The 14,873-nt window shown below is 40.8% G+C and overlaps 1 protein-coding gene across 1 annotated transcript in view; it reads left to right on the plus strand.

Annotated features, from left to right (window-relative positions):
- Positions 1–12,085, plus strand: part of TMEM52B (transmembrane protein 52B) — a 50,739-nt gene extending 38,654 nt beyond the window's left edge. Inside the window, 4 exon segments of the mRNA XM_073597630.1 lie at positions 3,670–3,713; positions 6,196–6,234; positions 8,456–8,625; positions 11,871–12,085. Coding sequence (XP_073453731.1) covers positions 3,670–3,713; positions 6,196–6,234; positions 8,456–8,625; positions 11,871–12,085 — 468 coding nt within the window.
- Positions 12,086–14,873: the final 2,788 nt, after the last annotated feature.

Raw genomic sequence — 14,873 nt, forward strand, 5'->3', positions numbered from 1 at the left:
TCCTCCAGGTCGTTTATAAACAAATTAAATAGGATTGGTCCCAGCACAGAACCCTGGGGAACCCCACTACCCACCCCTGACCATTCCGAGTACTCCCCATTTATCACCACCCTCTGAACTCGCCCTTGTAGCCAGTTTTCAATCCATGTACTCACCCTATGGTCCATGCCAATGGACCTTATTTTGTACAGTAAACGTTTATGGGGAACTGTGTCAAATGCTTTTGCAAAATCCAGATACACCACGTCTACGGGCCTTCCTTTATCTAGATGGCAACTCACCTCCTCATAGAAGGTTAATAGATTGGTTTGGCAAGAACGATTCTTCATGAATCCATGCTGATTACTGCTAATGATATTGTTCTTATTACTAAAATCTTGTATATAGTCCCTTATCATCCCCTCCAAGAGTTTACATACTATTGATGTTAGACTAACTGGTCTGTAATTCCCAGGGATGTATTTTGGGCCCTTTTTAAATATTGGTGCTACATTGGCTTTTCTCCAATCAGCTGGTACCATTCCAGTCAATAGACTGTCTGTAAAAATTAGGAACAACGGTCTGGCAATCACTTGACTGAGTTCCCTAAGTACCCTCGGATGCAAGCCATCTAGTCCCGGTGATTTATTAATGTTAAATTTCTCAAGTCTAATTTTAATTCTGTCCTCTGTTAACCATGGAGGTGCTTCCTGTGTTGTGTCATGAGGATAAACACTGCAGTTTTGGTTACTGAAGCCCCCCGATTCACTCGTGAAGACTGAGGAGAAGAATAAATTCAATACCTTCGCCATCTCCCCATCCTTTGTAACCAGATGTCCTTCCTCATTCTTTATGGGGCCAATATGGTCTGTCCTCCCTTTTTTACTGTTTACATACTTAAAGAATTTCTTGGGATTTTTTTTGCTCTCCTCCGCTATGTGTCTTTCATGTTCTATCTTAGCCGTCCTAATTGCACCCTTACATTTCTTGTTGCATTCTTTATAAAGTCTGAATGCTGAGGATGATCCCTCAACCTTGTATTTTTTGAAGGCCTTCTCCTTTGTTTTTATATGCATTTTTACATTGGAGTTAAGCCATCCAGGATTTTTGTTCGCTCTTTTAAATTTATTACCCAATGGGATACATTGGCTAATGCCCTTATTTAATATGCTCTTAAAGCAAACCCATCTCTCCTCCGTATTCTTTGTTCCTAATATTTTATCCCAATTTATGCCTTTTAGCAAGGTTTGTAGTTTAGGGAAGTTGGCTCTTTTGAAATTCAGTGTCTTTGTGTTCCCTTCATGTTTCCTATTTGTGTGATTTATACTGAAACTAATTGACCTATGATCGCTGTTACCTAAATTGCCCCGTATTTCCACATCTGTGATCAGGTCTGTATTGTTGGTAATCAGTAGATCCAGTAATGTTTTATTTCTAGTTGGTGCGTCTACCATCTGACCCATAAAATTGTCCTGCAAGACATTAAGGAACTGGCGAGCCTTCAATGAATGCGCGGTTCCCTCCGCCCAGTCTATGTCTGGATAATTAAAATCCCCCATTATGATAACACTTCCCATCCTTGCTGCTAATCCAATTTGTGATAGGAGATCCGTCTCCACTTCCTCCCTCAGGTTAGGGGGCCTATAGCATACTCCCAGTATTATTTTCCCCTTAGCTTCATCCCTTTGGAGCTCTACCCATAAGGATTCCACCTCCTCTCTAGCTCCCTCAGTGATGTCATCTGTCATATTCGCTTGTACATTATTCTTGATATATAGGCATACTCCACCCCCTTTTTTACCCTCTCTATCCTTGCGGTATAGGGTATACCCTTGAATGTTTGCCAGCCAATCATGAGAGCTGTTGAACCAGGTCTCTGAAATTCCCACAAAATCCAAATCCTCCTTGTACAACAGTATCTCTAGTTCACCCATCTTGTCCGCCATGCTCCTGGCATTGGTGAACATGCCACATAGTTTAGACCGGACGCATATTGTCCTCGTATTGGGTGTTTCGAGATTGCAACTATGACTTGCTACTATACTCGCCTTGTGTTTTTGTGCTTTGGTTAACCTACCACTAATGCCCCCAATACTACCCTCTGGACTATCTTCCGCGCTGGCTATCTCTGTCTCTGGACCCTCCCCCCCATCGCCTAATTTAAAAACCCCTCTAACTTTTTGGCCATCTTCATTCCCAGCAGATCTGCACCCTCCTCATTTAGGTGCAGTCCGTCCCTTCTATAGTACCGGTTACCGACTGAGAAGTCGGCCCAGTCCTCCAGGAACCCAAACCCCTCCTTACTACACCAGCTCTTCAGCCACTTGTTTACTTCCCTAATCTCCCTCTGCCTTTCTGGTGTGGCTCGATGTACCGGTAGTATTCCTGAGAATACTACCTTGGAGGTCCTTTTCCTCAATTTAGCTCCTAAGTCCCTAAAATCGTTCTTTAGGACACTCCATCTGCCTTTGACTTTGTCATTGGTGCCAACGTGCACCATGACAGCCGGGTCTTCCCCAGCCCCTCCCAGTAATCTGTCCACAAGATCCGTGATGTGCCGAACCCGAGCGCCCGGTAGACAACATACTGTTCGGCACTTCAGGTCTTGGTTACAGATTGCCCTCTCTGTCCTTCTGAGGATTGAGTCCCCTACCACCAGAATCTGTCTTTCCTTTCCCTTTGCTGCCCCCCCACTCTCACTGGAGGAGTTCTTCCCCTGGCAGCTAGGAGAGTCCCTCAGCTCCAGCAGTGCTGGTCCCTGACTGGTTTCACCAATGTCACTCAATGGAGTGTACTTATTGGGATGCTCCAGTCCTGGATCAGCCTCTCTGGCACTTCCCCCTCTACTCCTCCTGACTGTCACCCATCTACTCTTTGCTAGTGCCTGCACCTCTTTGTCTCCACCCGCCTCTGTGCTGGCCCCTGCCGGCACCTGCCGTGTACGTTCCTGGTTCTCCTTTAGTATGGAGGGACTTCTCAGTGCTGACAGTTGCTTCCCCAGATTCAGAACCTGGGCTTCCAGGGAAACAATGTGCTTACATTTTGCACAGCAGTATTCGCCCTCGATCGGATGATCAAGGAACGCATACATGCAGCAAGATGTACAAAGAGTCGCCTCTCCACACCCGCCGGGCATCGTACCTATTAAATTTAGTGAGGATTTGGGGATTTTACCCTGTCCAAATTACCTAACAGCTAGCTTCCTGGCACTAATACTCAAGACAATACACAGGTACACAACAAGACAATACACAGGTACTCACAGACCTACGTGCAATCGCAGAACAGTCGCAGACCTACGTGCACTCGCAATACTCAAGTATACAGTACACAGTACTGTACAGTACACTTGGGGGAGTACTTCTCCCCCGAGTATCTCGGTTTCATAAACCATTGATGAGCTGAGATCAGCGGCGATCCCCTGGATCACTGCTGTTCACAGTTTCATAAATGGACACCACAGTTATTACCAGGGACTTGCTGCCAAATATCCAGTTTCCATGTATGGCCAATGTAAAGCTACAGTATATTTTTATAGTGCACCTGTGATCTACCCACAACAACATATTACATCTGGACTTAAATGAACATATTCAGTAACATGTTACACATACAGTATACTGTATATGCAGCATTTACTCTGTAGAATTAATGCTTGACAAGTAACTGTTAGTTATGATTGTTTTTCAGATTTGTAAGGGATCGTGTGAGTTGGATTGTGAGAACTCGAAGCAGTAAGTAACCTCCAGTCATCGATATCAAACAACCCAATAATACATGTCTGTAAATACAAAATTACGGTACTTTTATTGTGCCTAAATGAAACAGGATAATGTAATACAAATAACAGGTGACATATTAAGAATTATCTGCTGTTATCATCTGCAGTAAAATAAAAGCAATAACTGATTAAAGTGATTGTAAACAATCACCTTGTAAAACAACCCATTCAGTTTAAAATGGAAATGAAAGGCAAAATATTTGTGTATAGATATAAAAAAACATTATAAATACCTTTTGTTTCTAACTTTTATAAATGATCACATTCCCTCTGTGAAGAAGCAGCACACTGAGCTTTCTTTCCAGCACAGCTAAATATATAAATATAAAAATAATACAAAAAAAATTTATAAAGATATATTGAATAAAAAAAAAAAAAACATTAAAAAGATATATAGATATAAAAAAAATTATAAATACCTCTTTTCTAATTTTTATAAATAGTCACATTCCCTCTGTTCTCAGCTGCATAGCTGCATAAGAGCTGGGGGAGGAGAAAAAGCAGCACACTGAGCTTTCCAGCACAGCTAAATTATATATATATATATATATATATATATATATATATATATATATATATATATATATATATATATATATATATATATATATATATATATATAAAAATTATAAAGATATATTGATATATAGATTAAAAAAAAAACATTATAAAGATATATTGATATAAAAAAAACATTATACATACCTTTTTTTTAAATTTTTATAAATGGTCGCATTCCCTCTGTTCTCAGCTGCATAAGAGCTGGGGTGGCAAAAGAAGCAGCACACTGAGTTGGAGAACTGACCATGGTGTGCGCTCCTGCTTAGTGTGGTGGGTTTTTAATAGGAAGTAGAGGGATTGGTAGGAACACCAGGGATTTCACATAAATGAAGCAATACAAAGAGAACAGGATACTTTCTCATACAAGTACATGGTACAGCAGGCACATATCAGGTATATGAAGTGTTAGGGTAACAAACGCTTTAAGACGAGCGAGTTGAATTACACAAACCCAATGTAGCCCATTTACATCTATGTACATATGTTTACATGTTTTTGGTGCATGCTTTGAGGTAATGCCAAATTATTTTCAATAGATCTTCAAATCATATCCACAGATCAAACAATTTATCTAACTCATTTTTTTAGCACACTGCAATGCCAAGCATCTGTCCTTTATTACATGTGTTGCTGTACGCTGAGAGCCAATTGTGTTTGTTTTCTCCGTGTATGTACAATGGGGTGTCATTTGAAATTCATTGCAGTGCAAATATGCGCATGTTGTTGTCATCCATTCTTAAATAACAAGCGTTATTAATTGCACTGGTAAGTTGCACAGGCATAAGTGTGTGTAAGTTGCCCAGAGTGGTGGCATCACTTACCAAAAGTGAAGCACAGGTGGGGATGAGCCACCGCTTGACTTTCTTGGCAAAAGTCAACATTTGCATAATAAAACTCCCTAGGTTTTGGGGCACCTGGCCATGTAACTTAGGGAATTGCTGACCATATAGTTAACTATTATTAAGTCACATTAGTACTTAAAGAGCAACTCCACTTTTGTAGAGAAAAGAACATTCCCCTCTGGGTAATCTATGTACATTGCAAGGATTTTAACAAACTTTGTTGCAGATTCCTACCTTTTGTTTTTTTGTGAAGAAATCCCTGTGTGTTTCTCTGTGCCCATGTGGGAAAATCTATCTAATAGGAGTGGTTTCATAATTATCAATCAGCTGTTGTACCTGCAGGGCACTAATGAGTAAAGCTGCTGGGCCTGCATCCCTTCAGACGTGTTCCAATTGGGAGTATCCCACCACAAATTACATTTTTGTTCCAGGGGATGCCTGAAATCTGACTTGTATCTTAGCGCAGACTTCTGGGAAAATCGGTGAGCCAATCACACAAGCACGAAATTATGTTTCTGGGGAGCATTCTGTACACATTCTGTGCACAGAACACCTCCAGGTAGCCATATTGCATTGAATTTTCAGAAAATGACAGTTGCAGATTGGCTGCAGATTGGCTGAAGATTGAAAAGGAAAGGTAATAACATTCAATTATAAGATGACTTGTATCGTAATTGTACATGCTATATTATTTTTTAATTATTTGCTATTTTTTTCCCCCACGAAAGTGGAGTTACCCTTTAAGCAACTTTATTCTCACTTGTGACTTGCTGGCTGCAATACCAAACAAATGAAGTTTCAAAGACTACAGACCTTATGAAATTGTATTCCAAGCAGGGTGTTATATGCATTTTTATATTCTCTTGTATTTACGTTACGTCCCTTTGTATAGTTTACATTCAAACTGTAAGGCTTTGTTGATTAGAGAAAGATCTTGTGTGCTGTAGGTGAAGTGACCTTGTTTAATTCTGTTTATCATGTGCCATGTCTCCTAAAGCAAATATAAACTAATTGTTCTGCTTTTTTCTGCAGCTGCTCTAAGACAGAATGGATACATCAGTGGTACATATGGTAAGATCCTTAAATAACTGATAATGGTTTAAGGAATAATGTTATTGGGTCTGGCATTTTGGGTAGTGGCCTGTTAAAGGACATTTGTTGTTATTACATTCACATACATGTATTCTAGTTTAAGAGTATGAGAGAATTGGTTTATTTATAAAAAAATTGTCATAAACATTTGTGCAAGCTGAACAAAGTGTCACTGTATGTTTTCAAAAAGCTTCATTCCTGTATCATTAGCGCCATCTAGTGGCCAAAATGTTGTATAATTTCCTGAACTACCCCAATGAGAAAATATACTGCATTTAGCCACTAGATGGAGCTGATGATGCAGCTGAAAACATACAGTCACAATATGTTTAGCTTACACAAATCTCTCAGACATTCCTGCAATTAATATAAAAGAAAAAAAAAAAAACAGTGCTTACTTAGGGGTTGATTTACTAATATAGTTTATTTTAGTTATTAAATATAACGATTATAGACTAATTAAGATAGCTGTATTCAGCTTCATTCACTGTTCCTGCAAAAGAACCTCATGCCACACATGGAGTGCATTGATTTCAATAAGTCAGCTGACTCATAGGTTGTGAAAAGAAGCAGTAAAGTGAAACCACTGTATTGCGCAGCAAAATAATAAGCAGAGCTTGTGTATGTGATGAACAAATATGGCTGCCCCTATATATATATATATATATATATATATATATAATTGTATAGCTATACACAGAAACAATGTTTTGTTTTACATTAACACAAACTGATGACATCAGTTGCAACTAGCTGATCACATTTGGACCAGGATCACAATATTTTGCGTTACTCTGCAGCGCACTGCAAAGTGTGGTAGTTTGCGTTCTCAAAAACAGGTCAGGTGTGGTTTAGTCTGTGCTAGATTGGTTTGCCAGCTTATTTAAAATGAATAGGCTGTTGTATGGCAACATATGTTACAGCACAATATTAACGTGCGTTTGTTAGCGCATCACAAAAAATGTGAACCTGGCCTTATGCGTTTATCTAAAAAACATTAGAAAAAAAAAATATATTTTTTCTTTATCTTCTTGCTGCCCATCCACAGTATATGGCGGCACAGCCAAGCTAGGTGATGTACTGATACTGGGGTATCATGTGATCGCTAAGATTGGTCATAGCGTTCACTTGATTACAATGTCAACAAAACAGTTATGAATGACTTCCATTCATGATTGTATTGTAATGCTGTGATTGGCCCACAGCTTTCACACGATACCTGGGCCAATTATAGCACTTTGTACCATGTGATTAGCTGTAGCCAATCACAGCATGTCAACACTAAGCTGTCATGAATAAAGAGCCATTCATGACAGTAAACTATTGCTTATAACAGTTATGCCCCGTACACACGGTCGGATTTTCCGATGGAAAATGTCCGATCGGAGCGTGTTGTCGGAAATTCCGACTGTGTGTGGGCTCCATCGGACATTTTCCATCAGATTTTCCGACACACAAAGTTGGAGAGCAGGAGATAAAATTTTCCGACAACAAAATCCGTTGTCGGAAATTCCGATCGTGTGTACGCAAATCCGACGGACAAAGTGCCACGCATGCTCAGAATAAATAAAGAGATGAAAGCTATTGGCCACTGCCCCATTTATAGTCCCGACGTACGTGTTTTACGTCACCGCGTTCAGAACGATCGGATTTTCCGACAACTTTGTGTGACCGTGTGTATGCAAGACAAGTTTGAGCCAACATCCGTCGGAAAAAATCCTAGGATTTTGTTGTCTGAATGTCCGAACAAAGTCCGACCGTGTGTACGGGGCATAACAGTGTTAAAAAAAATCCCTGAAAACCCCCCTCAGGTTAGTATAGTGACACTAAACTACTCTGATGAAAGTATGTGGAAAAAAAATGTAAAAAGAGAAAAAAAATGTTTATAAAATTGAATAAAAAATTATTTACATTATTATTATTTATTTTTTTTTTTTACATACTGTCACCAGTCAACATCCCTGAGCACCACCACACTAGTCATATGATGACACTGTACTGCACTGGTGACAGTAGATAAAAAAAAAATTGTGAAACATTTTTTATTTAATTTCTTCATTTTCCAAAAAATTGTGTCAAAAATGACAACTTCAAAAAAACTTGCCATGCCTCTTTAGTCTTTTCAAAGCTAGTATTAGTTGAAGTCCCATTTTAACCGCTGAGGACGATCTCACCAACGCTCTTTTGTCTTGTGCCCCAGGCTTGTTGTCACTGCCGGAGTCCTGCTTCTCATGTTTGGAATCACGTGTGCCTGCCTGCGGTGCTGGTATCTTAGACAGCAGCGCCACCCTGAGAGGGGAGAAGAGCAGCCCTATGAAGTCACAGTCATAGCCATTGACCACGACAGCACCATCCAGAGCACTATGACCTGTGAGTCATGTAGCGTATTATATGCTCCTTGTTCTACTATGAAGCAGTGCTATTATGTATGCAGCAGCAGGTACAAGGATGACAAGGCATTAGTGATTCATATGCTGACACTGTCTAATTTGCATTGCATGGCTGTGAATATATATAATCGCATTATGTGGATAAATAAATTAAACACCATTAAACAGATCCTGATAATTACATACAAAATACCTACTGTGTGTAAATAATTCCTTGACATCCGCACAGTAATTAATTTAAAGCTTGGGAGTGATGCTCAGGAATACAGATAACCTTGTTCTGGTGCCTACTGGTGTTCACTGTTGGGCTCATACATACTGTACAAAGCATCAACTTCTTCAAAAGGTTTCCACACATTATCACTTCCATCACAAATCCACAAAGCAATGAGTTTTATTTACAGTGCATTCGGAAAGTACACAGCTCTTCACTTTTTCCACATTTTGTTACAGCCTTATTTCAAAATGAATTAAATTCATTATTTTTCTCAAAATTCTACAAACTACTGTATACCCCATAGTGATAACGTGAAATAATTTTGTTTGAAATCTTTGCAAAGTTATTAAAAGGAAAAAGGAAAAAAAAAAAGGTACATAAGTATTCACAGCCTTTGCCATGACACTCAAATCCTGTTTCCACTGATTATCCTTGAGATATTTCAACAACTTGATTGGAGTCCACCTGTGAAAAATGCAGTTGATTGGACATGATTTGGAACGGCACACACCTGTCTATATAAGGTCCCACAGTTAACAGTGCATGTCAGAGCACAAACCAAGCCAAGAAGTCCAAGGAATTGTCTGTAGACCTCTGAGACAGGATATATCAAGGCATAGATCGGGGGAAGGGTACAGAAAAGTTTCTGCAGCATTGAAGGTCCCAATGAGCACAATGGCCTCCATCATCTGTAAATTGAAGATGTTTGGAATCACCAGGACTCTTCCTAGAGCGGGTCATCCGGACAAACTAAGAGGTCGGGGGAGAAGGACTTTAGCCAGGGAGGTGACCAAAAACCCGATGGTCACTCTGACAGAGCTCTCTGTTGAGAGAGGAAAACCTTCCAGTAGAACAATCATCTCTGCAGCCCTCCACCAATCAGGCCTGTATGGTAGAGTGGCCAGATGGAAGCCACTCCTCAGTAAAAAGGCACATGACAGCCCACCTGGAGTTTGCTTGAAGGACTCTCAGACCATGAGAAACAAAATTCTCTGGTCTGATGAAACAAAGATTGAACTCTTTGGCCTGAATGGCAAGTGTCATGTCTGGAGGAAACCAGGCACTGCTCATCACCTGGCCAATACCATCCCTACAGTGAAGCATGGTGGTGGCAGGATCATGCTGTGGGGATGTTTTCCAGCAGCAGGAACTGGGAGACTAGTCAGGATTGAAGGAAAGATGAATGCAGCAATGTACAGAGACATCCTTGATGAAAACCTGCTCCAGAGCGCTATGGACCTCAGACTGGGGCAAAGGTTCATCTTACAACAGGACAACAACCCTAAGCACACAGCCAAGATAACATAGGAGTACAACTTTGAATGGTCTTGAGTGGCCCAGCCAGGCTTCCTTCCCAAGAGGGCAAGACCCCTCAACAGGGATCTCCTCAAGCAGGCTGTACTCAGGACTCAGGAACACTGCCCTAGCACCACATTCTTCCACCCCACCCCCACTGCACAAAAATTGAGCAGCCCTACCCCTGCTCCACTGGTTCCATGGAACCAAAGCTAGGCCTAGCAGCCTACTCTATCTATGAGGGTGCAACATGAGCAAGCATATCTCCAAGGATGACAGGGAATAAAATGATTAATATAGAAATTCAATAGCTTTGAGAGGTGGGCAATAGGAGTACGGATAAGGAGGAGATGGAAATGATGATGATGATGATGATGATTGAAGCTAATCAGGCAGGAAACAAAAAAAGTGGGCTAAAGAAAGCTGCTGCAGCTTTAAAGAGGTATGTTTTGGAGATGCAAGTTTGCAGGAAATTGTAAAGAGCAATCAGCTTCAACACAGGAGAGGAACACTTGCTACAAATGTGGGAATAAAAGGTAAGGCTAGAAGTCAGCTTTAAGGCATGGTGGTCATTTTGTGTTGCCAACCATCCAACCTGAATGCTAATCATAATCTGTCAGATAAGGGTACTGACCGAGACCGAGATGCTGAGACCGGTAACCTCTTGCGACTAAGCACACTCCACTCCTGAAGATGGTACAGGGGGTGAAGGGCACAAAGAGGTACGAGTCACCAGCAGGCTGGGCAGGTCTTGTGTGAAGGTCACCAGCAGGGAGACAGCTGTGCAGGACTGGAAGATGCTGAAGCTCAAGAAGGAAGATGAACAGTTAATGCAGCAACAGGCCGGGGGTCAAACACTGATTACTAATAAGAGTCTTAGCTAGGCAAGAACAGTCTAGTGCAAAGGACTGTTAGCAGGTCTGTCAGAAGGCTGATGACTTAGTACTGAAGATTGATAGCAAAGTCCGTAAACAGGCCGAGGGTCAAACACAGGAAGCAAGTGGAGACGTCCGAGAGGTAAGCCGAGGGTCAGATGTAGGAAGAGATCAGAGCAGGTCAAGGTCAATCCAGGTCACAACAGGTAATCAAAAATCAGGATACAAGCAGGAAACACACAGGGAGCTGAAAGACAAACCAACAATCTGGTCATGGCACAGAGTGGCTTTATAGGCCAGTGGAAGGCTCATGTTCTGCGCGCCCAGTTGCGTATTGCGTATGTTCCACTGAATCGCGCAGCGCATTAGCTGTTTCGCTGAATTGCATGCACACATTGGCCATTTAGCTGAATTGCGCACGCGCATTAGCCGTTTCGCTGTTTTGTGCCCAGGGATGCACCAGAGTGCCGCTCTACCGCGCATGTGCGAAGGTAGGCAGCGATATTGGCGAGACTGGTACTTGCTTCTCTCCTGACATAATCTAGTCAATACCCTTCACATTTGGTTTTAGAGTCCTAGATCACTAAGACACACTGTCAGCAGGCAAAGGATAAAGGTAAGGCAATATACAATATAATATTACTACTTAGAAATCATTGGCTAACCTCCTCATTGACTCCTTCTAACAATCTTTATCTAACAACAAGCTTATGTAGGTTTTGGCAGGAATCTTCATATGAAATGCACAATTAAAACTACCATAAAATCCCATCAATAGTACATCGATAATGTGCCAAGACGTCCTCTCTTAAACTCTGTATCTCTTTTTGCTTACAGCTTTGCAGTCAGTATTTGGCCCAGCCGCCCGCAGGATATTTGCTGTGTCACACTCTCATGGTCCTCCGCCTCAGCTGACGACTGTGGGACCTGAAACCCCACCGTGTTATGAAGAGGCCTTGCGGATGAGTCGCTTCACTGTCGCCCGCAGTACTCATAAGCCTTGCAGTCTTGCTCCTGTCCCTGAAGAAAGAAATTAGATACCCATATCATAAAGGGTATTTTGATATAACAAAGCCATAGCTTTATTTCATAGGTATGAATGTGAGTTAGGGACCTTAGATTGTAAGCTCCTTGAGGGTATAGGGACTGATGTGAATGTAATATATATATATGTAAAGCGCTGCGTAAATTGACGGCGCTATATAAGTACCTGAAATAAATAAATAAATAAATTTCCAGCAAAGATGAAAAAAGATCTGAGAGCAGCACTGCATTAGCAATCAGCTCTGTACCAGAAAGTATCATTGGGTCTGTGGGAACTCTCCTGGGTTGCTCAGCCTCAAATCCTATTCTTCACCCACAACTTTTTAATGTTTTGAAATTTTTAGAACTACTAAAATAATTATTATAATTTTTTTCTTTAAATGTAGTAGATTCTAGCTTGACCTGTAGGAGTTTTTAAATAAAAAAACATAAAAAAATCACTACAAGGGTTAATAAATCTAAAGGGAGCTGTGATAGGGATCATCAAGAGTGGCCCACTATGCCCACCCTTTCTGTCCAGCTGCTCCATTCATAGACACCAGTACTAAAGCTTCTATGAATGAAATGCGATCTATGAATAGAGGGAGTGAGTGGACCTTTTAATCATCTGCCCAACCTCCATTCATAGAATGTATAATTCAGCTTTTATTCATTTATGTAAAACTTTTGTCTAAAAAGGAAAACATGTTGCTGTAACTTAAATAGTGTTAGCTGGAGTTCAGCTTCAATTTGTTAGTTAAGTCCATCTAAACTTACTAGTCTGAAGCTGGGTATACATGCATTGAAATTAACTGGCCAAATTTCAATCTGTGTGTAGCCCTGTATGTTTAACAGGATCTGATCTGGATCATTAGACCAGCTTCTGTGGAGTGGTCCTGCTGGAAACCATTATTCTAGATCCCTGCATTCACATTGCTTGTGTGGATGCAGGAATCCTTGAGATTTTTTTTTTGCTCAGCCTGTGTATGCCAAACTTATTACTGACCTCCCTCAAGCCTGACAATGCTCTTCATTTTGAGTCCTGGCCCCCTCCCCCTGCCGAGTGCCCAAGTAGAAATCCTCTTGCTATTGGAGCATTCCAGCAGCAGGCTCACTCCCAAGCTGCTCTCTGTGTGTCCATTCACACACAGAACATGGTTTAGCCCCACCCCCACTCTCTCCTCATTGGCTCACTGGCTGTGATTGACAGGAGATGGGAGACAGGTTTGACAGAAGAGCTCTTATGCACATCGCTGGATTGAGATGGGGCTTAAGTATAAGAGGGGGGAGCTGCACCCAGAAGGTTTTCTACTTTAATGAATAGAATGCATTATTTATAAAAACCTTGAGCCTTTACAGCCACTTTAAACATCACTACAGGGTAGTGCAGGGTAGCGCAGGGTAGCGTAGGGTTTCCCACCCCCCAAACGTTACCAAGCAGGGAATGCTTGGAAGGATTTTTAAGCAAGTAAAACACTTAAAAATGTAACCAGCAATTTTTATTTTATTTTTTTAAGTTATGATTTGTTAATGTGAACATGTAGAAAGTAGGTGTTATCCTAATTTGGCTGCAAAAGCAAATGCACTTCAGTGATGATTTGGGGAGCCATGTCAGCTGCTGGTGTTGGTCCACTGTGCTTTATCAAGTCCAAAGTCAGCACAGCCCTCTACCAGCTTTATTGAGATCCTGATTTCATTTTCCAGCAGGACTTGGCATCTGCCCACACTGCCAAAAGTACCAATACCTGGTTTAATGATTATGGTATCACTGTGCTTGATTGGCCAGCAAACTTGCCTAACCAAAACCCCATATAGAATCTGGGGGGTATGGTCAAGAGGAAGATGAAAGACACCAGACCCAACAATGCAAACGTGCTAAAGGCCGCTATCAAAGCAACCTGGGCTTCCATTACACCTCAGCAGTGCCACAGGCTGATCGCCTACATGCCACTCCGCATTGATGCAGTAATTCATGCAAAAGGATCCCCGACCAAGTATTGAGTGCATACTATACTGTACATAGACATACTTTTTAGTAAGCCAACATTTCTGTATTATAGATCCTTTTTTTTATTGGTCTTATGTAACATTCTAATTTTGTGAGATACTGAATGTTGGGTTTTCACTAGCTGTAAGTCATAATCATCAAAATTACAAGAAAAAAATGCTTGAAATATCACTCTGTGTGTAACGCATCTATATAAAATATATGAGTTTTACTTTTTCAATGTAATTACTAAAATACATTTTTGATGATATTCTAATTTTATGAGATGCACCTGTATGTATGTATGTATGTATGTATGTATGTATGTGTATATATATATATATATATATATATATATATATACACACACACATATATATATATAGACACACACACACCACAATACAAAATAGCTGCAGCACGTGTCTTCATTAGGGTTTTGTCACATGGACGTACTATGTGTGTCCACACGGGATGCATACACTGAGGGAAAGAAGTATTTGACCCCCTGCTGATGTTGTATGTTTGCCTGATGACAAAGAAATGATCAGTCTGTAATTTTAAAGAGGAAGTAAACTCTCCCACTCTGATGCTTCTTTTCATTTAGTCCATTATAATAAGTAATTATCAAACTATAGCCACTGTAATCCAGCCCAAATCACATATTACTTACTGTTTAAAGAAACTTTAAAAAACTTGTTTCCAGGGGTAAGGCAGCGCCATTTTAAGTATTGTTTTCTGAGTCCACAGGAGAGTGTATTTCCACCCTTACATTGAGCACTTCCTGTACTGTTAACCAAGCCTCCTTCTCAATCCAGCATTTCTATGGC

This window comes from Aquarana catesbeiana, linkage group LG08 (assembly GCF_042186555.1).
Source record: "Aquarana catesbeiana isolate 2022-GZ linkage group LG08, ASM4218655v1, whole genome shotgun sequence".
Classification (NCBI taxonomy): domain Eukaryota; kingdom Metazoa; phylum Chordata; class Amphibia; order Anura; family Ranidae; genus Aquarana; species Aquarana catesbeiana.